The sequence below is a fragment of the Ranitomeya imitator genome, chromosome 8 (assembly GCF_032444005.1).
Source record: "Ranitomeya imitator isolate aRanImi1 chromosome 8, aRanImi1.pri, whole genome shotgun sequence".
Taxonomy (NCBI): Eukaryota; Metazoa; Chordata; class Amphibia; order Anura; family Dendrobatidae; genus Ranitomeya; species Ranitomeya imitator.
Window position 1 is genome coordinate 145,648,701 of NC_091289.1, and position 27,307 is coordinate 145,676,007.

At 44.7% G+C, this 27,307-nt stretch overlaps 1 protein-coding gene across 2 annotated transcripts in view; it reads left to right on the forward strand.

Annotated features, from left to right (window-relative positions):
* HS2ST1 (heparan sulfate 2-O-sulfotransferase 1) overlaps positions 1–27,307 on the forward strand; it is a 140,195-nt gene that overhangs the window by 79,127 nt on the left and 33,761 nt on the right. For both annotated transcript variants that reach the window (XM_069737520.1, XM_069737521.1), the window contains exon 2: positions 16,399–16,637. In XM_069737520.1, the coding sequence (XP_069593621.1) occupies positions 16,399–16,637 (239 nt within the window). The remainder of the gene's footprint in view (positions 1–16,398; positions 16,638–27,307) is intronic.

Sequence of the window (27,307 nt, forward strand, 5' to 3'; positions counted from 1 at the left end):
ATAAACATATACTCACCTATAGCCCGTTGAAGTCCTGCTATACTCACCATCCGCCTTTCTCGCTCCTCTCCACGCTCCCGGGATCGCTCCATTGCAAGCGGCAGCTTGCGGTCCCAGGGCTGGTGTGAGCAGGACCTATGATGACGTCGCGGTCACATGACCGTGACGTCACGGCAGGTCCTTGTCGCACACCTGGGACGGGACCTCACCGGAAGCTGCCGGTTGCAATGGAGCGTTCCCGGGAGCTTGGCGAGGAGCGAGAAAGGCGGCGGAGGGAGAGTATAGCAGGTTTTTTTTTTTTATTATTATTTTTAACATGACATATTTTTACTATTGATGCTGCATAGGCAGCATCAATAGTAAATAGTTGGGGACACACAGGGTTAATAGCAGCGGTAACGGAGTGCGTTACACCGTGGGCCGTTACAGCTGCTATTAACCCTGTGTGAGCGGAGGGGTTAACGGAGCGGGCGCCAGGCAGTGAGTGCAGGGGAGTAGGGGAGGGACTAATCGGACTGTGCCCGTCGCTGATTGGTCCCAGCAGCCATGACAGGCAGCTGCCGAGACCAATCAGCAAACGAATAACCGTGACAGAAGGACAGACAGACAGACGGAAGTGACCCTTAGACAATTATGTATGTAGATGTATATGTATGTATGGTATGTATATATACATACATACATACATACATATATACACATATATACATATACACATACATATATATATATATATATATATATATATATATATATATATGTGTGCATATCTATGTACATGATTATCTAAGGGTCACTTCCGTCTGTCTGTCACCGTTATTCGTTCGCTGATTGGTCTCGGCAGCTGCCTGTCATGGCTGCCGCGACCAATCAGCGACGGGCACAGTCCGATTAGTCCCTCCCCTACTCCCCTGCACTCACTGCCCGGCGCCCGCTCCGTAATCCCCTCCACTCACCGCTCACACAGGGTTAATGGCAGCGGTAACGGCCCGCGGTGTAACGCGTTCCGTTACCGCTGCTATTAACCCTGTGTGTCCTCAACTATTTACTATTGATGCTGCCTATGCAGCATCAATAGTAAAAATGTCATGTTAAAAATTATTAAAAAAAACCTGCTATACTCACCCTCCGCCGCCTTTCCCGCTCCTCGCCACGCTCCCTGGACCGCTCCATTGCAGGCGGCAGCTTCCCATCCCAGGGCTGGTGTGCGACAAGGACCTGCCGTGACGTCACGGTCATTTGACCGCGACGTCATCATAGGTCCTGCTCACACCAGCCCTGGGACCGGAAGCTGCCGTTTGCAATGGAGCGGTCCAGGGAGCGTGGCGAGGAGCGAGAAAGGCGGCGGCAGGACTTCAACGGGCTATAGGTGAGTATATGTTTATTTTTTTTTATTTTTTTTAAATCTCTACACTACGTGACTCTGTGTTGGGCAATATACTACGTGACTGGGCAATATACTACGTGGCTCTGCTATATACTACGTGGCTGGGCAATATGCTACGTGACTGGGCAATATACTACGTGGCTGGGCAATATGCTACGTGGCTGGGCAATATACTACGTGGCTGGGCAATATACTACGTGGCTGGGCAATATACTACGTGGCTAGGCAATATACTACGTGGCTGGACAATATACTACGTGGCTGGACAATATACTACGTGGCTGGGCAATATACTACGTGGCTGGGCAATATACTACGTGGCTGGGCAATATACTACGTGACTGGGCAATATACTACGTGGCTGGGCAATATACTACGTGGCTAGGCAATATACTACTTGGCTGGACAATATACTACGTGGCTGGACAATATACTACGTGGCTGGGCAATATACTACGTGGCTGGGCAATATACTACGTGGCTGGACAATATACTACGTGACTGGGTAATATACTACGTGGCTAGGCAATATACTACGTGGCTGGACAATATACTACGTGACTGGGTAATATACTACGTGGCTAGGCAATATACTACGTGGCTGGGCAATATACTACGTGGCTGTGCAATATACTACGTGGCTTTGCAATATACTACGTGGCTGTGCAATATACTACGTGGCTGGGCAATATACTACAAGGACATGCATATTCTAGAATACCCGATGCGTTAGAATCGGGCCACCATCTAGTGTGTGTGTGTGTGTGTATGTATATGTGTATATATATATATATATATATATATAATCTCTCTCGTAGAATCCATTCATCTCTCTCGTAGAATCCATTCATTATGAGAAATGACATGCATAATTTGCCCGTTTTATAAGATTGCAAATTCAGTTAATTATACCATTCCAGAAGACATGAGAACTGTGTCTGAAGCAGGGCTGTGGAGTCCGGGAAAACTAGGATTTGAAGGTTTGGCTTACTGACTCCAGAGCCCTGATCCAAAGCCACCAGAAATAAGCCCACATACAGTTTCATTGACTTTTTTTTTCTTCATTAAAAAGTATAGTTTCAGTATAATGGATCTACGTGAGAAATTACATTATCTCCATCCATTATATGATTGTATGTTGTTTTTCAGCAGTTTTCCCTTCTGCAAACCATCTGATTTTTCGGTTATCTATGACCTTGTGGGTGAAACCAACTTCTATGATGTCTCCTTTCAAAGAAGGATGCTATTTATTTTCTGTTGCACATACGGAAGCGCTAGCATAATGGTACATGAAAGATCTATATCTCGGTACCGTGTTAGCCAGTAGATAGAAAAATATTTAGAATTGAGAGTCCTCAGTGGTTGATACCATCTTTTCAGTTAGCCATTAAAAGGTAACAAATTGCAAGCTTTCCAGACTACACAGGTCTCTTCATCAGGCAAAGACTAAAAGAAATTCTGAAGAATCACATATTTATGTACAACATAGCATAGAAAAAAAAACCATGGATAAGACAGGTGACATGAAGCAGAATTACCATGAGTGATAAACAGTTATGTCCATAAATATTGGTTCTTAGATAAGGAATGTTTTATTGTCCTCTGATTGGGGTCTGGTTCTGTTGTGATGACCCCTCATAGTCTGAGGGGCAAGTTCCTTAGTTCATGTAAAAAGACATACGGTAAATCTGTGCAACACATTCATTCCTCCATTAAGACTGGTCCAATATTTATGGACATAACTGTTTATCACTCATGGTAACTCTGCTTCATGTCACCTGTCTTATCCATGTTTTTTTCTGTGCTATGTTGGGCATAAATATGTGATTCTTCAGAATTTCTTTTAGTCTTTGCCTGATGAAGAGACCTATGTAGTCTGGAAAGCTTGCAATTTGTTACCATCTTTTCAGTTAGCCATTAAAAGGTATCAACCGCTGAGGACTCTCAATTCTAAATATTTTTCTAGCATAATGGTTGTCATATACAGAACAATGTAGCTGTGAATCCAGCTCTGTGCAGATTCTAGCTAGATAATCTCAAACCGTTCCTCTGCCTATCACCCTGCTTTCCCCTCCTCTACCCTATTCAAACATACCATATCTTCTCTCATTCCCCCCATACCCACCTTTTTGTCAATATGCTGTGTAACCTGACGACTCACTGTGCTGACATTCTGTCTTCGGAAAAAAAGGCGCGTAAATAGAGAAAATAAGTAAAATTCTGATATACCGTATTTTGGATCCTAATTTATTCCCGTGTACTATTTAACTGTTTCATAGAGATAAAAGCAATAAACCATGAAAACCTATACATCATTGGGGGGAGAAAAAGCAATTCCACCATTACCTTTTGTTTTTACAATCTTCCCAAAACAAAGAATAAAAGTTTTCCAAAATCTACAAATTGATGCAATAAAAAAGAGAAATACAAAATAGTTATGTAAAAGCTTGCGTTTTGTTTTTTGTTTTTTGTTCTATAAAGACATGTCAATAACCTAAATACAAATGAAAGCTCATGAAATGTGACCACAAAAGAAGGGAAACGATGCCTGGCCATTAAAGCCCCAAATCTACCTGTAAGGCTATGTGCACACGTTCAGGATTTCTTGCAGAAATTTCCTGAGCAAAACTGGACATTTTCTGCAAGAAATCCACATGTGTTTTTTTGCGCGTTTTTTTTTGTGTGGATTTTTCCGGGGATTTCCCAATGCAATGATATAGTGGGAAATCTGCAAAATGAAAGAACATGCTGCGTTTTTTACCGCGTTTTTTTAGCGGAAAGAAACGCATCATGTGCACAAAAATTGCGGAATGCATTCTAAATGATGGGATGCATAATGTATGCGTTTTTATAGCGTTTTTATAGCGGAAAAACGCGAAAAATCCAGAACGTGTGCACACAGCCTAAGGGGTTAAAAGCAGGGCTGTGGAGTCCGTAAGCCAAACCTCCGACTCCTCAATTTCCATGACGCCGACTCCACCAAAATGGGCTCCGACTCCACAGCCCTGGCTAAAAGGCTGCTCTGTATCTGTAAGGAGCACTATGTAACCACTGTGGGACCAGGAGACATTTTTACCAAGTGGATGTCAATAATGAAGGACAGTAGCGGAGATCTTCATGTCCTAGAGGTATTGAGGCAGAAAATATATGGGGAAATTTAGATCAAATCTATTGTGCCGTGATAAACTCTTTCTCTTTAAATACAATAAAATCAGTATAAAGCCACTTTTTCTGTTGTCTCCTGTGTGTGGAGATGTTTTGTTGGTTTTCATCCCCATTAAAGATGTTCTGCAGGGTCTTTCCCTCTGTAATGAATGGCCTGTTACTAGGCAGCCGCTGGCACTGGATTGGCATTGCCTAACATGGTGGTTGCAGAAATGATTCTTCAGGGTGTCTGATGGGCTCTAATGAATACCGTAATCACAGCGGGCTCATTTAATTTTAGAGGAATTTCTCTCTAACATTTGGGCTGGGTATCATAGTGCTGCTGTTGTTCATCTAAATCCAGCAAGTCCCGTGTTATTGCTTCCTTGGAAATTGTGCTCCGATCACTGGTGTGATTGATTTCTTGTACTGGTGTCTGCAGGATCGGGAAATAAGAGAAGAGCATTCAGCGAACCAACAATTGCTCCATTATGGCGCTGACATCAAGCTGGATCCTGGAGATTCCATGCACCCCTTAGAGAGGTTGCTAGGTAGTGGGAGTATGTCTTTGGTGATGTATAGCTTTGATTACCGCTATATACTGTAAAGAGTCAGCAGATGTGAAATCTGGTTATATTTATTATATATCTGATCAGGGTTTATCCTCATCTGGTGAATTTGTCATAAGTCCAAAGGCGAAAGCTGATAGTCACAGGACGGCCTGTTCTACTTTTATTCTGCCACACCGTGCACTGCAAAACATCCGCTCTAGAACAAGTCTTCTCAAATAGTGTTACAAAGCTTAGAGAACCGGCCAGCACGATTTTATAATGTAACGTACAGACTACAATGGCGCTGTGACGCAGATTAATTTGATACTTTTGGTGAGGAAATCAACTTTGTGGTTCTTCTTTAATCACCATTTTAAGTTTTAGGCAATTTAGGTTCTAGTGCACAGGGGCCGGACTGTACAGGGGGTCTTCTCTATGTCTGTGATTTCCCAGCCCCTCTCACTGCCCCCATTTTGCCTCATTTGTTTGACATCTCAGCAGTGACCTGTCATTCAAAGACTGGAGGCAGCAGAGGAGCCGAGGCATCACAGACAGGGAGAAGACAAAGTGCACAGTCCGGCCCCTGTGCACCGAAATCTAATTGGTGTTAAAAGAAGAACCACAAATCGGATTTATTCACCAAATGTATCAAATTAATCTGTGTCACAGCGCCATTCTAGCCATTTCTTTACTATACATAGCTGTTAACACCGGATCCACCAATCACAATAGGTGAGATCACAGCTGACCATGCTTCCCCTCCCTTCACCATGACCTTTGCACACGCTCAAAAGATGTTTCAATATAAAACATGGGCTGGGAGTCTGATCATTGTGGCTAATGTGCATGTGTTCTTTCCTGAACCTACAGAGAGTTATTGTCTAAAGGAGGGAGCCGCACCAGGCTCACTGTGGTGTTGCAGCCTGAACCCCTGTGTTGGGGACTGGTGGTGGTCCGTGTAGTCGGACTATATGCCAACAGACACTTATCTATCCCGCAAATAGGTGATAAGTACTACAGATGAGCGCAAGTGCTTGTTACTAGAGCGTGCCGAGCGTGCTCTGGAATGCACTGAACAGCGCGGGTGCTCGAGTGTGATGTTAGCGCCCCCGCATGTTTTGCAGATGTTAAGACTGCCACAAAATGTGGGGATTGCCTGCGTTTTGTATCAACTGCGAAACAGGCGGCTGCACGGACTCTTAACATCTCACTCGAGCACCCGTGGCACTCTGTGCATACCCGAGCACCCTCGGCACTCTGTGCATACCCGAGCACCCTCGGCACTCTGTGCATACCCGAGCACCCTCGGCACTCTGTGCATACCCGCGCACCCTCGGCACTCTGTGCATACCCGAGCACCCTCGGCACTCTGTGCATACCCGAGCACCCTCGGCACTCTGTGCATACCCGAGCACCCTCGGCACTCTGTGCATACCCGAGCACCCTCGGCACTCTGTGCATACCCGAGCACCCTCGGCACTCTGTGCATACCCGAGCACCCTCGGCACTCTGTGCATACCCGAGCACCCGCGGCACTCTGTGCATACCCGAGCACCCGCGGCACTCTGTGCATACCCGCGCACCCTCGGCACTCTGTGCATACCCGCGCACCCTCGGCACTCTGTGCATACCCGAGCACCCGCGGCACTCTGTGCATACCCGAGCACCCTCGGCACTCTGTGCATACCCGAGCACCCTCGGCACTCTGTGCATACCCGCGCACCCTCGGCACTCTGTGCATACCCGAGCACCCTCGGCACTCTGTGCATACCCGCGCACCCTCGGCACTCTGTGCATACTCGAGCACCCTCGGCACTCTGTGCATACCCGAGCACCCTCGGCACTCTGTGCATACCCGAGCACCCTCGGCACTCTGTGCATACCCGAGCACCCTCGGCACTCTGTGCATACCCGAGCACCCTCGGCACTCTGTGCCTACCCGAGCACCCTCGGCACTCTGTGCCTACCCGAGCACACTCGGCGAGCTCTAGTAATAAGCAACCAATAAATACCAGTTCTGGGACCACTTTCTCCCATCCTCCCTGCCAATAATTGTAATTTTGAGGTGTTTAAGACCCAAATAATCATACAGACATTGCTGACAGGCAGGGATACACCGCTTTATTGCAAGAAATGGTTGTCAAGCAAACAACCCAGTTGTCGGACGTGACTCAACCAACCGGTCTCGCAGAAAAGAGAAAGCCAAGGTTCACCTTCAGAAACCATGGTATTTTCTGTAATGGGGCTATGATATTAATATTTTTTCTTAAAGTTTCTCCAATAGAGACGTTATTAAATACCGATCCTTGGACACTGTAGTTTCTCCCAACCACATGGTAGACCTGGTGAGCTTTTGAAGATTTAAGATAATGGGACTTTAGGTCAATTAATGTTTTAAAAGTAGATGCTGATCACTCCTGCTTTTGAGAAATCTTTCCATATAGTCCCGATATAATTGGTCATTATTCTCCATTACTCAAGAATTATGGTGTAGAACAAATAGTGCTTGTGTCTTGGTCAGAGATTAGACCCCGGGATGGGACATCTGGTGGGTGTGTTATACGATGATGGTGATTTTGGCACTGGGGAGGCTGGCAATGCATATACGGTATATACCTATTGTAAGCTTTTGTACCTTTCCGCTTCTTTCATATTACAGGGCGACATTATTCCAGTAATTGTTCTCTCCCTTTATTCATGTTGACATTTAGAACTAGTAATTTGTTTATCGCGCCTCGTTGTGGTCTTATTACATATTTATGTAATTAAATATGCTGATCTTCAGGACATGGCGAACTAAAAATGTTTATGCCCTGTTTTATGGCTTAACCTTTCAGCACCAGGAGGTGGCTAATTAGCCGGAGATGGGCCCAGGAGTCCTACTATTTTTATCTTCCCGTGAAGTTGCTATTGATTAATGCACCCTTGGAAAAAAAAGGAATATACACCTTACAATTCAGTGGAAATACTGCATATTAATCAGGCTGCGTGTAATCTAATCGTCCCGAGAAGTAATGGGCCGTTTCCTACCGTAGTCCTGATTCCTGCCTTTATAGGTAAACCCTAAAAATTTGAGCCCGATCAGTGCAATGCATATATGTGCGCGTTCACACTGTGGCCATTTAACAAAAAGAGCCTAAGATCAAAATAAAATGAGCAAATACCCTGCGGTAAATAAATGGCAATTGTGTATATAAATAACAGAGTACTTTGTTAACATTGTTTTGATAAATAAAAAAAAAAACGTAAACGCCATCGCATCACGACAAGGTGACACCTGTGAATATTTTGGTTCTGTTAGTTATTCTGGGCAGAAATAATATAATTTGCAATGGTGTAAATTCTCTGGGGGAATATACTACGAATGTTCTGTCCCGGTTTTAAGGAATTTTTCCTACAATAGACATTTCGGGGAAAGCTGTACAGTGACTTCACCCATGGGAATTACCAGTAACCCATTGTTTCCCTATGTGGGAATTGTGTGGTTATTAGTGTGAATCTTGCCTAACGAACACTGCCGCATGTGTAAGTGATGGGAATACCAAATGTGACCATGGAGCTATAGGATTATTGTGTAACGCCTAATTATTTTTTTTAACATTCGGTGCCTGACCTCAGTTTGTTGGGTAGACCTGAACACATCGTAACACATTAATTAATGCCTTTGAGAGATACAGTGATGGATTCTGCCCCTACTGTCAGGATTAGAGTCTCGATGGTCAGATGATCCCCTAAATATATGGTTTGTGAACTTGTGTAATGGCTAGTCAGTGGTGATGAGCGAACGTGCTGGGATAAGGTGTTATCTGCGCATGCTCGGGTGCTAACCGAGTGACTTCGGTGTGCTTGAAAAATATGTTCAATTCCCCGCACCTGCATGTCTCACGGCTGTTCCAACAGCGGCAACACATGCAGGGAGTGCCTAAGAATCGCGAGCAGCCATGAGACATGCAGGTGCAGGGACTCGGACATATTTTTTGAGCACGCCTAAGACACTCGGTTAGCACTTGAACATGCTCGGCTACCACCTTATCCCAGCACGTTCACGCATCACTAGTAGACAGTAAGGAGCCGTAACATTAAAGCTATTAATAAACTGAATATTTCCTTAAGGCACTTGTCAAGGGGTGGAATATGTCAGCCAGCATGTGGTCATTGCTGAAGGTTAGAACCTGCAGGGCGGTGCCAGTAAGCACAGTGTCGTCACTCTCCCGGCTCCATGACGGACAGATGGACATGTGGGTGTGTTGCGCAGGATAAGGTGCAGGCGGAGTGATTGACTGTAACCGCTCCCTGCACTGCCCCAATTACTGCAAGCAAGCGGCTGCAGGGAGAATATAACTTAATTTTCTCCCTGCAGCTGCACTTCCTGTTAGACTGCTTCACATGTTTAAAATGGTATTTACCTGCAGTTTACCCCAATGGATGAAAGTACAGTTTGGTTTTTTTATTCATTTTCCCCCCTCTGATAAGTTCCCTTTCAGGGCAAGCACATAGTGCTGTGCTTTCACTGTGGGTAAAGGACTGATGAAGGGTAAGCAATAGCAGTTTAATGACCTGCGTAATCATGCTGGCAGACTGGGCACTGCTTACTGGGACTGATGGTGGAGGGGGAATGGGAATTTTTAATTTTCGATTTTCTGTATTTTTTTTTTTTTTCTTTTTAAGAACATTGTAAGTTGTCACGTTGTTCCTATAATGTAATTTGTACTAGAAGATACCGCGGTCGGATGTCAGCATGAAGAAGCGACTGCTGTAGACGTAATGTAAAATCTATTTTAACACTTTTCCCATTTTGCTGATGTTAATAACTTAAAAGCTACAGAACATAATGAAAAGAAAATATATGCCAAACGGATTTGTAATTGGACGCCGAGCCGTACATAATAAATGACAATCTGCTCTCCCGTGGGTTAGAAATTACTGGGGAAAATGTCACAATGCGCTCGTCTGGTGAAAAAGTGCTTTATAAAGTTCAAGACGCTGTTTACGTTTTCTTGCATCTTTCCCAATCTGACATTTCCTTAATGCGTTTTTACATTGGAAGCATTTGTTACGACACATGGCGTTAATTAAATATGTAATGTTTTGATTATTGGGTAATAATCACTTTGTTGCGACCATTAAAAATGACACTGGAAAAGTCCCGTATAATGGATGCTGTAAGAAGAATTGCATTATTACTACCGTAGCTAAAATTATAATGCACTGATTATTAATTTACCCATAGTGATCTGCAGACTTAAAGGGATAGCCACCGGGTATGCCAGAAGCTTCTGGTAGGGTTGGGTCCGATTGGCGGAAGCCATATCTAACCCAAAATAAGAAACTGTTAGTGTCAGTGGGAATGGAGAGCTGAGCGGGCATGATGGCGCACCTGGGGCTCCCATAGAGGCGAATACAGAGAACTGCTTTGTGCACCCACTTCCATTCCTGGCGATCAGAGATGGGGCCACATTGTCTACGTAGATGTGGGACCCCCATTTATGGCACATCCTGTGTACAGACTCCCCAAAAGGTAACCTGCAAAGTACAGAGATAAATATTACATTTTGGCGTTTCGCCTATGCACCCATAATCATAGCTTATGGGGGTAGGACATAGACAATTACCTATTTAAAGGGGTAATCTACAGTATATTAGTGGTGGTTGGCTTAAACCATTGTAAAATCAGACTTCAGTTGCAAAAGGACTTCTCCATAATTATAAGCTGACTCCCTACTTGCTGATAAGTGCTTTCTATCATTGGGGTCCTCCTTCTTCCTAGCGGTCGGTGACCTCCTACTTTGCCTTATATCACTATAGCTGTGCCCACCTTTGGTTATTCTGTGGCTATAGCACGTAAAGCGGCAAGATGTTGGGGTGAAATGTGGAAATGACTCAGGATTTAGTACTAATTAGTGGATTTAATATGATTTTCATTGAAATGTCGGTCACTGGCGTTTTGAGGATATAGAGATGGGTCGTCTAAAACTTTGCTTTTTTGTGTGAAGGCACAGAGTCGTTTGACCGAGAGATGTCAGTAATGTCCATGGATTTAATGATTGCTTGCCTGTGCAATCAGCATGTGGAAACCAATTCTCCCATTGATTGTAGCTGATCACTCTGCACTGTCCCGGAGGATTAATCTGCTAAACGTGCGTCTGCCATAATAACTCGGAACTGGAGAGTTATACGTCAAACAGTAGCCTGGAGACACAAGAAGGTTTTGATGGTAACACTTGGCTCCTAAAATTAAACAGCCGCCATAATCGGGGGTCCACTGGCATTATCTGCAGATATTTCCCTACAATATTCCCATGACCCTACAACAGAATATAACTCCAAGTAAATCAAACTTCTGTGAAATCAAACTGTCCACTTAGGAAGCAACACTGATTGACAATCAATTTCACTTGCCGTTGTGCAAATGGAATAGACAACAGATGGAAATTATTGGCAATTATCAAGACACACTCAATAAAGGCGTGGTTCTGCAGGCGGGGACCACAGACCACATCTCAGTACCAATGCTTTCTGGCTGATGTTTTGGTCACTTTTGAATGTTGGTTGTGCTTTCACACTGGTGGTAGCATGAGACGGACTCTACAACCCACACAAGTGGCTCCAGGTAGTGCAGCTCATCCAGGATGGCACATCAATGCGAGCTGTGGCAAGAAGGTTTACTGTGTCTGTCAGTGTAGTGTCCAGAGGCTGGAGGCACTACCAGGAGACAGGCCAGTACACCAGGAGACGTGGAGGGGGCCGTAGGAGGGCAGCAACCCAGCAGAAGGACTGCTACCTCTGTCTTTGTGCGAGGAGGAACAGGAGGAGCACTGCCAGAGCCCTGCAAAATGACCTCCAGCAGGCCACAAATGTGCATATGTCTGCACAAACGGTTAGAAACCGACTGCATGAGGATGGTCTGAGTGCCCGACGTCCACAGATGGGGGTTGTGCTCACAGCCCAACACCATGCAGGATGCTCGCCAGAGGTAGCCTGACTGCCATTAGGTACCTAGATGAGATCCTCAGACCCCTTGTGAGACCATATACTGATGCGGTTGGCTCTGGGTTCCTCCTAATGCAGGACAATGCCAGACCTCATGGGGCTGGAGTGTGTCAGCAGTTCCTGGAAGATGAAGGCATTGAAGCTATGGACTGGCCCACCCGTTCCCCAGACCTGAATCTGATTGAACACATCTGGGACATCATGTCTCGCACCATCCACCAACGTCACATTGCTCCACAGACTGTACAGGAGTTGGCGGATGCTTTAGTCCAGGTCTGTGAGGTGATCCGTCAGGAGACCATCGTCCGCCTCATCAGGAGCATGCCCAGGCATTGTAGGGAGATCATACAGGCAGGTGGAGGCCACACACACTACTGAGCATCATTTCCTTGTCTTGAGGCATTTCCACTGATGTTGGATCAGCCTGTAACTTCATTTTCCACTTTGATTTTGAGCATCATTCCAACTCCCGACCTCCGTGGGATATTACTTGTGATTTACGTTGATAATTTTTATGTTTTATTCTCAACACATTCCACTATGTAATGAATAAAAATTTGCAACTGGAATATTTCATTCAGTGGTATTTAAGATGTGGGATTTTAGTGTTCCCTTTATTTTTTTTTGAGCAGTGTATATTATTAATTTTTCACTATCCAACTTGCCTATCACAGAGGGTCCAACCATTGTATATGGAAATGCCAGAGGACGCCAATTGCTGTGTTCCGACATCCCATATAGTGCGGAGGCTCTTTAGGAAGCAGTTGCAGAGCCCAAATATTGGAGTTTGAGCCCTGATTTCTATTGCTGGGGGTCCGACCACTATACTTTTGGATAAGGGACTAACTTGTTTCTCGGGGAATAACCCTTTTTAAAGTGGTAAATGAATTATAGAGGGAGAAATTAGTTTTGGAACAACACAGTATCTATTGCACATTGGTAAAGCCTGGAGATGCTTGTCCATTGGGACCGAGTGTTGCGCGTGGCTTGTTGCACTAAACGCCTCTCCAATGAATTGTTTTTCATTTTGCAAAGTGTGGCATTGAATCCCAGGAGGGGATTATGTTTAGACAGTATATTTAGCGATGGAGTAATGGCTTTGTTGATTTCTTGTCAACGGTAAACCTTATTACGTGCCAATAAGTACACTATAATTAAAAGAATATTCCCGTCTTTATGGAAAAAAAAACAAACAAAACTATTTGATTCCAGCTAAGAATGTTTCTTCAGAAAATTACCTATTGTGTAAATCAGATTTTAGGGAAAATGATTAAGGCTATGTGCACACGTTGCGGATTTGGCTGCGGATCCGCAGCGGATTGCACAGTAGCATGTAAAGCTATGGAAAACCAAATCCTCTGTGCACATGCTGCGGAAAATTCAGCGCAGATTTGCTGTAGTTTATTTTCCGCAGCATGTCAATTCTTTGTGCAGATTCCGCAGTGTTTTACACCTATTCCTTAATAGGAATCTGCAGGTGTAAAAACGCATGTGAGATCCGCACAAGAACCGTGGTAAATCCGCAGTTTTTTTCTGAATCTGCGTGGAAAAATCCGCACACAAATCCGCAATGTATTTTTTTTCAACTTTTCATATCAGTATTGTATTAGAAAATAAAAGTAATCAGAAATCATGCAATTCTGACCTAAGATCTTCGTGCTATATCCCAGACTGACTTGATGTTGAGGTCAGGTCTCTGTGCAGAGCCTTTTCATCACTTCCAGGTCTCCTTGTTCTTTACACTGAAGATGTTTCTTAAAGGGAACCTGTCACCCTTTTTTTTCAGATTGAGATATAAATACTGTTAAATAGGGCCTGCGCTGTGCGTTACTATAGTGTATGTAGTGTACCCTGATTCCTCACCTATGCTGAGAAATACATTACCAAAGTCGCCGTTTTCGCCTGTCAATCAGGCTGGTCTGGTCAGGTGGGCGTGGTGACATCGCTCTTTTGTTCCCCAGCTTTCCGTTGGTGGCGTAGTGGTGTGCGCATGTCCAATTTCCGAATTGCCTGCGCGCACGTGAAGAAACAGCGCACGATCTGCGCTGTAATCCCTTGCATCGGTGGGGGCGGCCATCTTCCTGGGGCCGCGCGTGCGCAGATGGAGTGCTCTGCTGCACGGGGCTTCAGGAAAATGGCCGTGGGATGCCGCGCGTGCGCAGAAGAGATCGCGGCAGCCATTTTCCCAAAGCCGAGTTTGCATCTGGCCGCCGCGATCTCTTCTGCGCACGCGCAGCATCCCGCGGCCATTTTCCTGAAGCCCCGTGCAGCAGAGCACTCCATCTGCGCACGCGCGGCCCCAGGAAGATGGCCGCCCCCACCGATGCAAGGGATTACAGCGCAGATCGTGCGCTGTTTCTTCACGTGCGCGCAGGGAATTCGGAAATTGGACATGCGCACACCACTACGCCACCAACGGAAAGCTGGGGAAGAAAAGAGCGCTGTGAACACGCCCACCTGACCAGACCAGCCTGATTGACAGGCGAAAACGGCGACTTTGGTAATGTATTTCTCAGCATAGGTGGGGAATCAGGGTACACTACATACACTATAGTAATGCACAGCGCAGGCCCTATTTAACAGTATTTATATCTCAATCTGAAAAAACGGGGTGACAGGTTCCCTTTAATAACATTTTCCTGTATGTTGTGGTCAGTGTCACGTTGGCGTCATTAATTCTGACTAAATCCCCAATTCTATTTATTGAAATGCATCCCGAAACTTGGCAAGCAAGTTCCCCCATGCTTCACTGTTACCTGCAGACCCTCATCACTGTACCGCTGCCATCTGTTGCAGCCAGACATTTCACATGCAGTCCAGATCACCTGCTGCCATCTTTCTGCTCCCAGTTCCTATGTTTTTGTGCATAGTTGAGTAGCTTGTCCTTCCAAATGTATTGGGGGCTTTTGGCCACAATTCTTGCATGAGGATTAGGTCTGTCCAGGTTTCTCTAAATAGTAGATGGGTGTTGCTGTGTCCCACTGGTTCCTGCCAGTTTAATCTGATGACTGCTGGATACCTCACGATTTCCAACCAAAGTAAACATGTTGTGTATTCCATCTGCTGATTTTGTATTCTACAATCTCCATAATACAAATTTAATGCAATTTGCTACATATGAACCTGACAAAACGGCGGGCCAGCCATTGCTACCAAAAGTAGATTTCCAGGCAAACCATAATACCTCACCACTCTCCAGTCCTTTGCACGGTTTCCTATCCCCTCCCCCGGTGTGGTGTATCCAGTTTTGGCCTCTTTACTCCAGGCCAGGACTTCCAGTACGACTAGGCCTCTGACGTCTGTGTGCGCCTTGCCATTGTTGTGCATGTAATGACGCCCGTCACCTGATTGACGTCGTGGAGCGCAGGGACATCAGAGGCCTAGTTGTACTGAAAAGCCTGGCCTGTAGTGAAGAGGCCGAAGGGGAAAAGAGGTGCTGAAGACCGGTTGACTGGACAATCGAGCGGTGAGGTATTTAATTTTTTATTTTTTTTACATCCTACTTTTATTATGCTCTGGGGTCTTGACAATAATAAGGAACACTCAATTCATATCAAATAACTTCACATGGATTTTACAGCTAAAGTCGATTTGTAGAGAATTTCCTCAATACGAATTGAGTGTTCCTTATTATTCTCAAGAACCCGGAACATTATAAATGTAGGATGTAAAAAAATTAAATACCTCACCGCTCGTTTGTCCAGTCGACCGGTATTCAGCACCTCTTTTCCCCTTCCCTCACATCCTCTTCAGCCTCTTCACTCCAGGCCAGGACTTCCAGAACAACTAGGCCTCTGACATCTGTGGCCTTACCATTGCATATAGTGACGCGCATCGCCCAAGTGATGACATGGTGTTCAAAGATATCAGAGGCCTAGTTGTGCTGGAAGTCCTGGTACAGAGTGAAGAGGATGTGGGGGAAAAAGGAAAGAGACCGGACAGCTGAGGCGAGTAGTTTTTTTTTGTTTGTTTGTGTTGTTGTTTTTTAATTCTTCATTTAGTATTATCTGGGGTCTTGTGAATAATAAGGAACCCTCAATTCATGTTGAATAATTTCACTACAAATTGAATTTCCCTGTAAAATCCACGTGATTTGTTGAATTTGAAGATCCATTTATATCTAATACAAATTCTTTAAGACCTCTCAGAAAATGTGTTCTATCGGGGGATTTGGGTTGTCTTTAAGCTACCTGTATTAATATTGGTCTAACACACAATCCAATTATCGCAGGATTGTCCAGCCTAGTTGTGTGTGTCCTACTCTAATCTCTACAAGTGTATACCTTGCCAGTGTTACTGATATGCCTCCATATTTCTGTATTTCAGAGAGGGCCATCGCACGCCATGAAGTCCGGGAAATAGAACAGCGCCATTCCATGGATGGATCCCGACAAGACATTCCGCTCGATGAAGACGATGACATTTTGATTATTTATAATAGGGTTCCTAAGACTGCCAGCACTTCATTCACAAACATTGCCTATGACCTGTGTGCAAAAAACAAATATCACGTTCTTCACATCAACACAACCAAAAATAACCCTGTGATGTCTCTTCAAGACCAGGTAAGAATATTCGGCGACCACGAGACTTCACACTGTATTTTCTTTTTTCGTCACTTTTTGAGCATGTCAGTCAGACTTGTGGTCTTGCAGGGCGTCATACGTATCGGTGGTGGGAAATCTTGGCATAACTAGTCTGTGGATGAGAACTTAAGGCCTGGAAGTCTTTCTCATAAAGCTGATTATAGGGATCGTTGCTACTGCTCTGCCTTAAGAAGTCTGATGATTTCCTGGCAGAGCACAGCTGCTCTGGAGAGTTTTGTTCTTCATTATGCACTGTAGGGGACATTCACGAACACTGCTCTATATATATATATAGCTGTTCGATGGAGGTATTGCCAAAGCAACCGGTTTCTGCATGTCATTTTATAGTAGAGTTTGCAAATTAAAAGCAAATTGTAAGAATGTCACCACCCTCTGTGCAGAAATCTGAAGAACAGTATATAGAAATCAGTAAGTCACCATGTTACGGGACCTCGCTTATGATTGTTGAATGTGGGGGTCTTCCTTACTGCCATTCTTGCGGTACATATCCATTACATACATTGAACATGTGAAAAGCTTACTGTGTTGAGTTGGTGCAAATCAATTCACAGGACCCTGGTCCATCAGCCATACCAGTAATCTGTAGTCAATGACTGGAGCGTTGGGACCAATGTCTTGCATCTTGACATCCTTGACTCTACTTCATTTCAGGCCGGCAAATAAAAATAAGTTTTTAAAGCTAATCAGAAGAGACGCCGGGTGTGCCTGTAGGTAGGAGGAGGCTCCCAGTGCTTCCGCATAGTTGCTACGGATAGACGTGACCAACAGACTTGGTCCTTTGATTCAAGACTCAACAAATTTATCAGAGTTATATATGAAGGGATGATGCGCCTTCCAACTACCAGGTTTTGGGCCAAATGGTTTAAATTGTGTAGGAAATCGATTGAAGATGACTCCTGTTCAAAGTGACCTGTGAAAGCATCTTCAGAGAAAATGTGCTGTAAAGTGGAGGCCATGATTTTGGAAGATTGTCAGATCAAAGTCCGTGTTGTAGCTCATGAATTGGGCGTCTTTCAGTTAGCACGATTCCATTATAATTGATGATGTTAAGAGTAGGTCTATGAACATTGTGGCAATTTGGGTTTCTGAAAAGGAAAAAAAAAAGACTAGAATATCCTTAAAGGGAAGGTGCCACCAGTTTTCTCGTATTTTGTTTTTTTGTAAAATTAAGCTTAAAATAGTAATTAAAATGTATTAATGCAATGTTTGCACTGTTTGCAAACATTTCTATATGAAAAATATTATATATTTTTCTACAAATATACATATTTACCACTAGGGGGAGCATTTTCCGTTTTAGACCTCAAGCAGCTATAGTGAGATTTAGCAGCTCTGCCCCAGGGATATTAGATCACCCAAAAGGGCAGGGAAATGGTGATGTCAGCAGTTACTGCCCCAACAGTAAGAATGAAGAGCAGCATCACAGGGCAGCACCATTTTGTGTGTGACTGCCCTGTGACCTGCTGTCACCAGCAGTTACTGCATCAGAGTGACAGCTTGTGTACAGAGGAGCAGAACACAGTGGGCTCAGCAGCATCTGGACCCAAGAAGAGTGAAGACGTGTGGTGTGCATGGAGCAGCATTAGGAGCTGTCTGGGAGCTCCAGCTCTGCAGTGAATAGCCAGGCATTATGGACGGAGGGGAGAGATGCATTGTATGGCTAAGGCTGGGGTCACACTAGACCGCAATACGGACGAGTGCAATGCGATAAAAAATCGTATAGCGCTTGTCCCAATGTTAATCTATGGGGCAGCTCCCATCATCCGATATTCTCTCGGCCGTATTCAGGATCCGAGTGAAATCGCAGCATGCTGCGATTGTCAGCGTATCTCGGCCGAGAATCGCCAATGCAAGTCTATGGGGGTGAGAAAAAAATCGCACAGTACACGGACCATCAGTGTGACGTGCGAGAAATTCTCAGGCATTGGGCAGGTGACAGGAAAGGCTCAGCCATTATTTGCTCATTTTGCAAGTGTGTGAGAAAATCTCACCATACGGACGCTATACGGATGTCACACGGATGCCAAACGGATCATTGGATGCGAGAAAATCGCATCCTCGCACTGCACACGGATCACTGTTTTGGTAACATTTGTGCGATTCTCGTCCATCAAAAACGGACCTTTTTTTATACGTTGTGTGTGTCCCCGGCCTAAGAGTGACTGATGGGAGAGAAAGAGACGTGAAGTATGATGAGTGAGACACATATGGAGTGTGATGGGGAGATACACATTGAGGCTGTGTGCACAGAATACAAGTCCACAGCCCCCTGTTAATGAGATCGGTTAGAGGGAAGAGGTTGTTGTTTAGCCAGTTGCGAATGTTTTGGATAGTTGTTGGGAACATAGAATCTGGATTTGCGTGTTTTAAGTTGAAGAGAATGTCGTGTCTGAAAATGACTCCAATCTTTGTTATAATTATTTTTTCCCAACTTTTTGTAATTTTTCCTATAATTGAAATTCTTTATCACCAGTAGATGTATAAAATCAGATCCACTCTTCACTGGCATATCTCTTCCCTCTCACTGCACAGTGACCTCTGCGCAGATCACAGAGCATGCCTAGAACTCTCACCTACACAGTTCCACTACTAGGAGAACCCCTTCTTGATCAAAATGTTTGACTCCCCATCCCCCCCCCCATGCCATTACTGCCGCTATGGCATCCTCTCTCCTGGAGTCCCGCGCTGTTGTTGACGCCAGCGCCCAATTAGTGCTGGCGTCACTGTCACCGCCTTCAGACAAACATGAAGATGAAGTCCAGGCTGCAGCTGATGCCGGACTTCCTCTCTGCACTCAATTCGACAGGAGGCGGGGACCGTGACGCCAGTGCTGATTTGGGCACCGGTGTCACAACAACACACGGGAGCCCCGGGAAGCAGAGTGCTGGCACGGGCGCCAGCACGATAGGGGAGCGTAGGCTTTATTATATCGGCCAAGCGAGGGGTATGAGAAGAGGTTGTCCAAGTAGTAGACAACTTCCTTACCATCTCCATTACTTCGTATGGGCCTTGTAGCTCCTGTAAAGTGTATCTCTGAAAGCCGCTCAGGCGCTGAGTTGGGATATTTGGGCTAAATGCAGGAACTCTCCTTTGTCTCAAAGTGATGATATGAAGTTTCTTTTTTTTTTTTCATAGTCTTTACATTCTGGACCTTAGACTTGAAAAGTACACTGTGGTCGCCGGTTTCTTCGTAGATTTTGTCGATGTCCCTGCAGGGACCTTTTTTGCCGTCCTTAGTGATCAGTTTCAGACCAGTAGCAGCAGCAATTCTATTCCGGGAATAAAGAATCCGATATTTTCTGGTCCAATCTTTTTTTCCCTAACGTGCCATTATCTAAGGAGGACTATCAAAAGACCCCCTAAGTGCTTCACATAATCTTGCCGAAACCTGGTTCAGCTAGCGTTTCTCGAATATCTTTCGTAGATCACATCTGACTATCATCTGTGTGAGGCCACATTTGGTTCATTGTTTTCCAATCTGCTGATTTAATAGATGTAAATCCAAATGTAAGAGCAATTTTTTTTTTTAGATTCTAATGGCCTCTTCTTCCTCCCACCATAACCTATCTTACCGCATTCTCCTGAGCCGTCTGATCACGTGTATGTGAATGCATCATCCAATCAGATTATCATCAGTCTTCTCCTTTTGAGCGGATGGTTTGCAATCAGCAGCGGGTACAACATGAAGCCCCGCGTGTCATTGTCCGGCATTGTGTATGATTCTGTAGATCCAGAACAACACTTCTATCTCGCCATCAGTATCAGTGGCACGCACGTTCCCTACAGAGGAGAAACCCCCTTTGGTGGAATTAGTTAATTAACACTTTTTGTTAAGATTCTGGTAGCAGCGTGATATTAATTGTTAATTGCAGCACTCGGATGGGAAAGGTGTTGGGTTCTCGGCACAATCTCCATGGCTGCGGTTATTCCTGAATATCTGCACAATTGATATGCCAAAATATGCAACGTTATTATATTAAAATGAATCAAACTGTCAGCGGTTTATGCGTCGAATACAATTGTAATACATCATTGTGTCAGGTGCTGCGAGGTTACCAGCAAGTCAGCATCACATTGGGCACTGCTACTTTTTTTTTTTTTCTCTTTTTTTTTTTTTTCCTCTGATTTAAAAGATGTGCATTCATATTGGTTATTAAATACCTGGACATGGGGGCAGGTAATAATAATAATAATCTTTATATAGCGCCAACATATTCTGCAGCGCTTTTTAGAGTTTAACCGTATCAAACACAACAGACATAAGTAACAACGTTAACAATACAATAATTAAAGCGAAATAAGACGACCCTGCTCGTGAGAGCTTACAATCTACAATGAGGAGGGGGAGATACAAAGTACAGGTGTGCATTTACAATGATGTATTTACAATGATGATCCAGCCATCTTCAGTGGGTGGGGGATAGATGGAGATAGTGAATGGGCTACACACACACATAGCATGACTTTGATTAGTGAACATGATGGGCCGCTCTGGACAAATGTGTTTTGAGCGAGCGCCTAAAACTATGCAAATTGTGGATGGTCCTAATATCTTGGGGTAGAGCATTCCAGAGGATTGGCGCAGCGTGGGAGAAGTCTTGGAGTCGGGAGTGGGAGGTACGGATTAGCGCAGAGGTTAGTCGAAAGTCATTTGCAGAGCACAGCGGTCGGTTAGGCCCATAGACCGAAATGAGGGAGGAGATGTAAGGGGGTGCCGCACTGTGAAGAGCTTTGTGGGTGAGAACAAGTACTTTGAATTGTATCCTGTAATGAATGGGCAGCCAGTGTAATGACTGGCGAAGAGAGGACACGTCCGAGTAACGATTAGCCAGATGGACGACCCTGGCTGCTGCATTAAGTATGGACTGGAGAGGGGAAAGTCAAGTGAGGGGGAGGCCAATTAATAGAGCGTTGCAGTAGTCCAGGCGGGAGTGGATCAGGGCAACAGTGAGGGTTTTTGTTGTCTCCATGGTGAGAAAAGGGCAGATTTTAGAGAAGTTCTTTAGGTGTAAGCAGCACGAGCGGGCAAGAGATTGTATATGGGAGGTGAAGGAGAGATCAGAGTCAAACATAACACTCAGACAGCGCGCCTGCTGCCAGCGTGTTATGGTGCCACCCACGAAGAGGGAAATGTCAGATTTAGGGAGGTTAGTAGATGGCGGGAGCAGAAGAAGTTCAGTTTTGGAGAGGTTGAGTTTCAGATAGAGAGCAGACATGATGTTGGAGACTGCAGACAGTCAGTGGCGTAAGGTTAGGGGAGGATGTGTATAGTTTTGTGTCATCAGCATAAAGATGATACTGAAAGCCAAATCTGCTGATGGTCTGTCCAATTGGGGCCGTGTAGAGAGAGAAGAGAAGGGGTCAAGGACTGAGCCCTGAGGTACCCCGACAGTGAGAGGAAGAGGAGATGAAGTGGAGCCAGAGAAGAGAACACTGAAGGAGTGGTCAGAAAGATAGGAGGAGAACCGGGAGAGAGCAGTGTCCTTAATGCCAAGTGACTGGAGCCTAGAGAGTAGGAGAGGGTGGTCAACAGTGTCGAAAGCTGCAGAAAGGTCGAGAAGAATGAGCAGAGAGTGGTCACCATTACGTTTTGCTGTCAGGAGGTCGTTGGTCACTTTGATGAGTGCAGTTTCAGTCGAATGTAGGGGGCGGAAACCGGACTGTGAAGGGTCTAGGAGGGAGTGAGTGGAGAGGTAACGGGTAAGGCGGGAGTATATCAGGCACTCCAAGAGTTTAGAGATGAAGGGGAGATTGGAGACCGGTCTGTAGTTGTTTGTGCAGGATGGGTCGAGGGTGGGTTTCTTTAGTAATGGAGTAATGATAGTGTTTGAAGGAGGGGGGGGGAAATGCCAGAGGAGAGGGAGAGATTAAAGATTGTAGTTAGTTGAGTTGTGACGGCTGGAGAGAGAGACTGGAGGAGGTGTGAGGGAATGGGGTCAGTAGTGCATGTAGTCAGAAGAGGAGAGGAGCTTGGAGACTTCTTCTGTGATGGGATCGAATGTGGAGAGTGAGCCAGGGGAAATGAGGGGAGGGATGGGAGTCACTGAACTTGGTGATTGGGAGTGGATTTCCTGACGGATATTGTCTATTTTCTCTATAAAGTGGGAGGCCAGGTCATCAGCACAAATGTCTGTGATAGGGGCATGTGCTTTTGGCCTGAGGAGGGAGTAAAAGGTGTCAAAAAGTTTCTTGGGGTTGTTGGCTAGTGAGGAGATCAGGGTGTTGAAGTAGGTCTGTTTGGCGAGGTGAAGGGCAGATTAAGGTATATTAACCGCTTTCTGCCATTAGACGTACTATTGCGTCCATGTGGGGTGGGCTTTACTTCCCAAGGACGCAATAGTACGTCATATGCGATCGGCAGCGCTCACGGGGGGAGCGCCGCCGATCGCGGCTGGGTGTCAGCTGCCTATCGCAGCTGACATCCGGCACTATGTGCCAGGAGCAGTCAAAGACCGCCCCCGGCACATTAACCCCCGGCACACCGCGATCAAAGATGATCGCGATGTGCCGGCGGTGCAGGGAAGCACCGCGCAGGGAGGGGGCTCCCTGCGGGCTTCCCTGAGCCCCCCACAGCAACGCGATGTGATCGCGTTGCTGCGAGGGTCTTACCTCCCTCCCTCCCTGCTCCAGGCCCGGATCCAAGATGACCGCGGATCCGGGTCCTGCAGGGAGGGAGGTGGCTTCACAGAGCCTGCTTAGAGCAGGCACTGTGAAGCCTGCAGCGCTGCATGTCAGATCAGTGATCTGACAGAGTGCTGTGCAAACTGTCAGATCACCGATCTGTGATGTCCCCCCCTGGGACAAAGTAAAAAAGTTAAAAAAAATTTTTTCAAATGTGTAAAAAAAAAAAAAAAAAAAAAATATTCCAAAATAATGAAAAAAAAAAAATATTATTCCCATATATACATTTCTTTATCTAAATAAAAAAAACAAAACAATAAAAGTACACTTATTTAGTATCGCCGCATCCGTAACGGCCCGACCTATAAAACTGGCCCACTAGTTAACCCCTTCAGTAAACACCATAAGAAAAAAAAACAAAAAACGAGGCAAAAAACAACGCTTTATTATCATACCGCCGAACAAAAAGTGGAATAACACGCGATCAAAAAGATGGATATAAATAACCATGGTACCGCTGAAAGCGTCATCTTGTCCCGCAAAAAACGAGCCGCCATACAGCATCATCAGCAAAAACATAAAAAAGTTATAATCCTGAGAATAAAGCGATGCAAAAATAATAATTTTTTCCGTAAAATAGTTTTTATCGTATAAAAGCGCCAAAACATAAAAAAATGATATAAATGAGGTGTCGCTGTAATCGTACTGACCCGAAGAATAAAACTGCTTTATCAATTTTACCAAACGCGGAACGGTATAAACGCCTCCCCCAAAAGAAATTCATGAATAGCTGTTTTTTGGTCATTCTTCCTCACAAAAATCGGAATAAAAAGCGATCAAAAAATGTCACGTGCCTGAAAATGTTACCAATAAAAACGTCAACTCGTCCCGCAAAAAACAAGATCTCACATGACTCTGTGGACCAAAATATGGAAAAATTATAGCTCTCAAAATGTGGTAACGCAAAAAATATTTTTTGCAATAAAAAGCGTCTTTCAGTGTGTGACGGCTGCCAATCATAAAAATCCGCTAAAAAACCTGCTATAAAAGTAAATCAAACCCCCCTTCATCACCCCCTTAGTTAGGGAAAAATTAAAAAAATGTATTTATATCCATTTTCCCGTTAGGGCTAGGGTTAGGGATAGGGATAGGGCTAGGGTTAGGGCTAGGGTTAGGGTTGGGGCTACAGTTAGGGTTGGGGCTACAGTTAGGGTTGGGGCTAAAGTTAGGGTTAGGGTTTAGATTACATTTACAGTTGGGATTAGGGGTGTGTGTCAGGGTTAGGGGTGTGGTTAGGGTTACCGTTGGAATTAGGGTTAGGGGTGTGTTTGGATTAGGGCTTCAGTTATAATTGGAGGGTTTCCACTGTTTAGGCACATCAGGGGCTCTCCAAACACGACATGGCGTCCGATCTCAATTCCAGCCAATTCTGCGTTGAAAAAGTAAAACAGTGCTTCTTCCCTTCCGAGCTCTCCCGTGTGCCCAAACAGGGGTTTGCCCCAACATATGGGGTATCAGCGTACTCAGGACAAATAGGACAACAACTTTTGGGGTCCAATTTCTCCTGTTACCCTTGGGAAAAAACAAACTAGGGGCTAAAAAATAATTTTTGTGGGAAAAAAAAAAGATTTTTTATTTTCACGGCTCTGCGTTATAAACTGTAGTGAAACACTTGGGGGTTCAAAGTTCTCCCAACACATCTAGATGAGTTCCCTGGGGGGTCTAGTTTCCAATATGGGGTCACTTGTGGGGGGTTTCTACTGTTTAGGTACATTAGGGGCTCTGCAAACGCAATGTGACGCCTGCAGACTATTCCATCTAAGTCTGCATTCCAAATGGCACTCCTTCCCTTCCGAGCCCTCCCATGCGCCCAAACGGTGGTTCCCTCCACATATGGGGTATCAGCGTACTCAGGACAAATTGGACAACAACTTTTGGGGTCGAATTTCTCCTCTTACCCTCGGGAAAATACAAAACTGGGGGCTAAAAAATAATTTTTGTGGGAAAAAATGTTTGTTTTATTTTTACGGCTCTGCACTATAAACTTCTGTGAAGCCCTTGGTGGGTCAAAGCGCTCACCACACATCTAGATAAGTTCCTTAGGGGGTCTACTTTCCAAAATGGTGTCACTTGTGGGGGGTTTCAATGTTTAGGCACATCAGTGGCTCTCCAAACGCAACATGGCGTCCCATCTCAATTCCTGTCAATTTTGCATTGAAAAGTCAAACGGCGCTCCTTCCCTTCCGAGCTCTCCCTTTCGCCCAAACAGTGGTTTACCCCCACATATGGGGTATCAGCGTACTCAGGACAAATTGTACAACAACTTTTGGGGTCCAATTTCTTCTGTTACCCTTGGGAAAATAAAAAATTGGGGGCGAAAAGATAATTTTTGTGAAAAAATGATTTTTTATTTTTACGGTTCTCCATTATAAACTTCTGTGAAGCACTTGGTGGGTCAAAGTGCTCACCACACCTCTAGATAAGTTCCTTAGGGGGTCTACTTTCCAAAATGTTGTCACTTGTGGGGGGTTTCAATGTTTAGGCACATCAGGGGCTCTCCAAACGCAACATGGTGTCCCATCTCGATTCCAGTCAATTTTGCATTGAAAAGTCAAATGGCGCTCCTTCGCTTCCGAGCTCTGTCATGCGCCCAAACAGTGGTTTACCCCCACATATGGGGTATCGGTGTACTCAGGACAAATTGTACAACAACTTTTGCAGTCCATTTTCTCCTGTTACCCTTGGTAAAATAAAACAAATTGGAGCTGAATTAAATTTTTTGTGAAAAAAAGTTAAATGTTCATTTTTATTTAAACATTCCAAAAATTCCTGTGAAGCACCAGAAGGGTTAATAAACTTCTTGAATATGGTTTTGAGCACCATGAGGGGTGCAGTTTTTAAAATGGTGTCACACTTGGGTATTTTCTATCATATAGACCCCTCAAAATGACTTCAAATGAGATGTGGTCCCTAAAAAAAAAAATGGTGTTGTAAAAATGAGAAATTGCTGGTCAACTTTTAACCCTTATAACTCCCTAACAAAAAAAAATTTTGGTTCCAAAATTGTGCTGATGTAAAGTAAACATGTGGGAAATGTTACTTATTAAGTGTTTTGTGGGACATATATCTGTGATTTAATTGCATAAAAATTCAAAGTTGGAAAATTGCGAAATTTTCATAATTTTCGCCAAATTTCCGTTTTTTTCACAAATAAACGCAAGTACTATCAAAGAATTTTTACCACTGTCATGAAGTACAATATGTCACGAGAGAACAATGTCAGAACCACTGGAATCCATTGAAGCGTTCCAGAGTTATAACCTCATAAAGGGACAGTGGTCAGAATTGTAAAAATTGGCCCGGTCATTAACGTGCAAACCACCCTTGGGGGTAAAGGGGTTAAGGACCCTCAGAGTTTTGGCTATGACTGTTCTTAAAGAGCCTGTCACCTGATTAATGCCGCCCTAACATAAGCAGAAGGAAGTACCGGTAGTCATATTGTGATTGCAGCCATGTATATTCCTCCCTGAGAAGTTCAGCGCTTCCGAGAAAATCTAGTTAGAAGATCTGATCGGGACAAGATGGTTTCCTTTTATAGTGACTCCTCTTCCTTCATTCTCAGGGTTGGTGAAAGTCTCCCCAACCAATTTATAGTGATGGCATAGCGCATCGCTGGGAAATACCCCTTTACTTATTAGAAATGGCTTTGGCGGTCCATGACTTGCATAAATGTACATGACTGACTTGGTTGTATATGGTACATGTCTGTATTATGATGTATTTGGTATAATTTCCTTTTTAAAGGGAATCTGTCCCCAAGTTTTTGCCCCTAAATCTGAGAGCAGCATAAGGTAGAGGCAGAGACTCCATTCCAATGACGTTTCACTTACTGGGCTGCTTGCTGTAGTTTTGTATAAAATCCGTTTTTATCTAGAGGAGATTATTGCTAGAGGACTTGTAAACCTGCTGCCATGTAGTCCTCCATATTCATGAGCTCTGTGTAACCC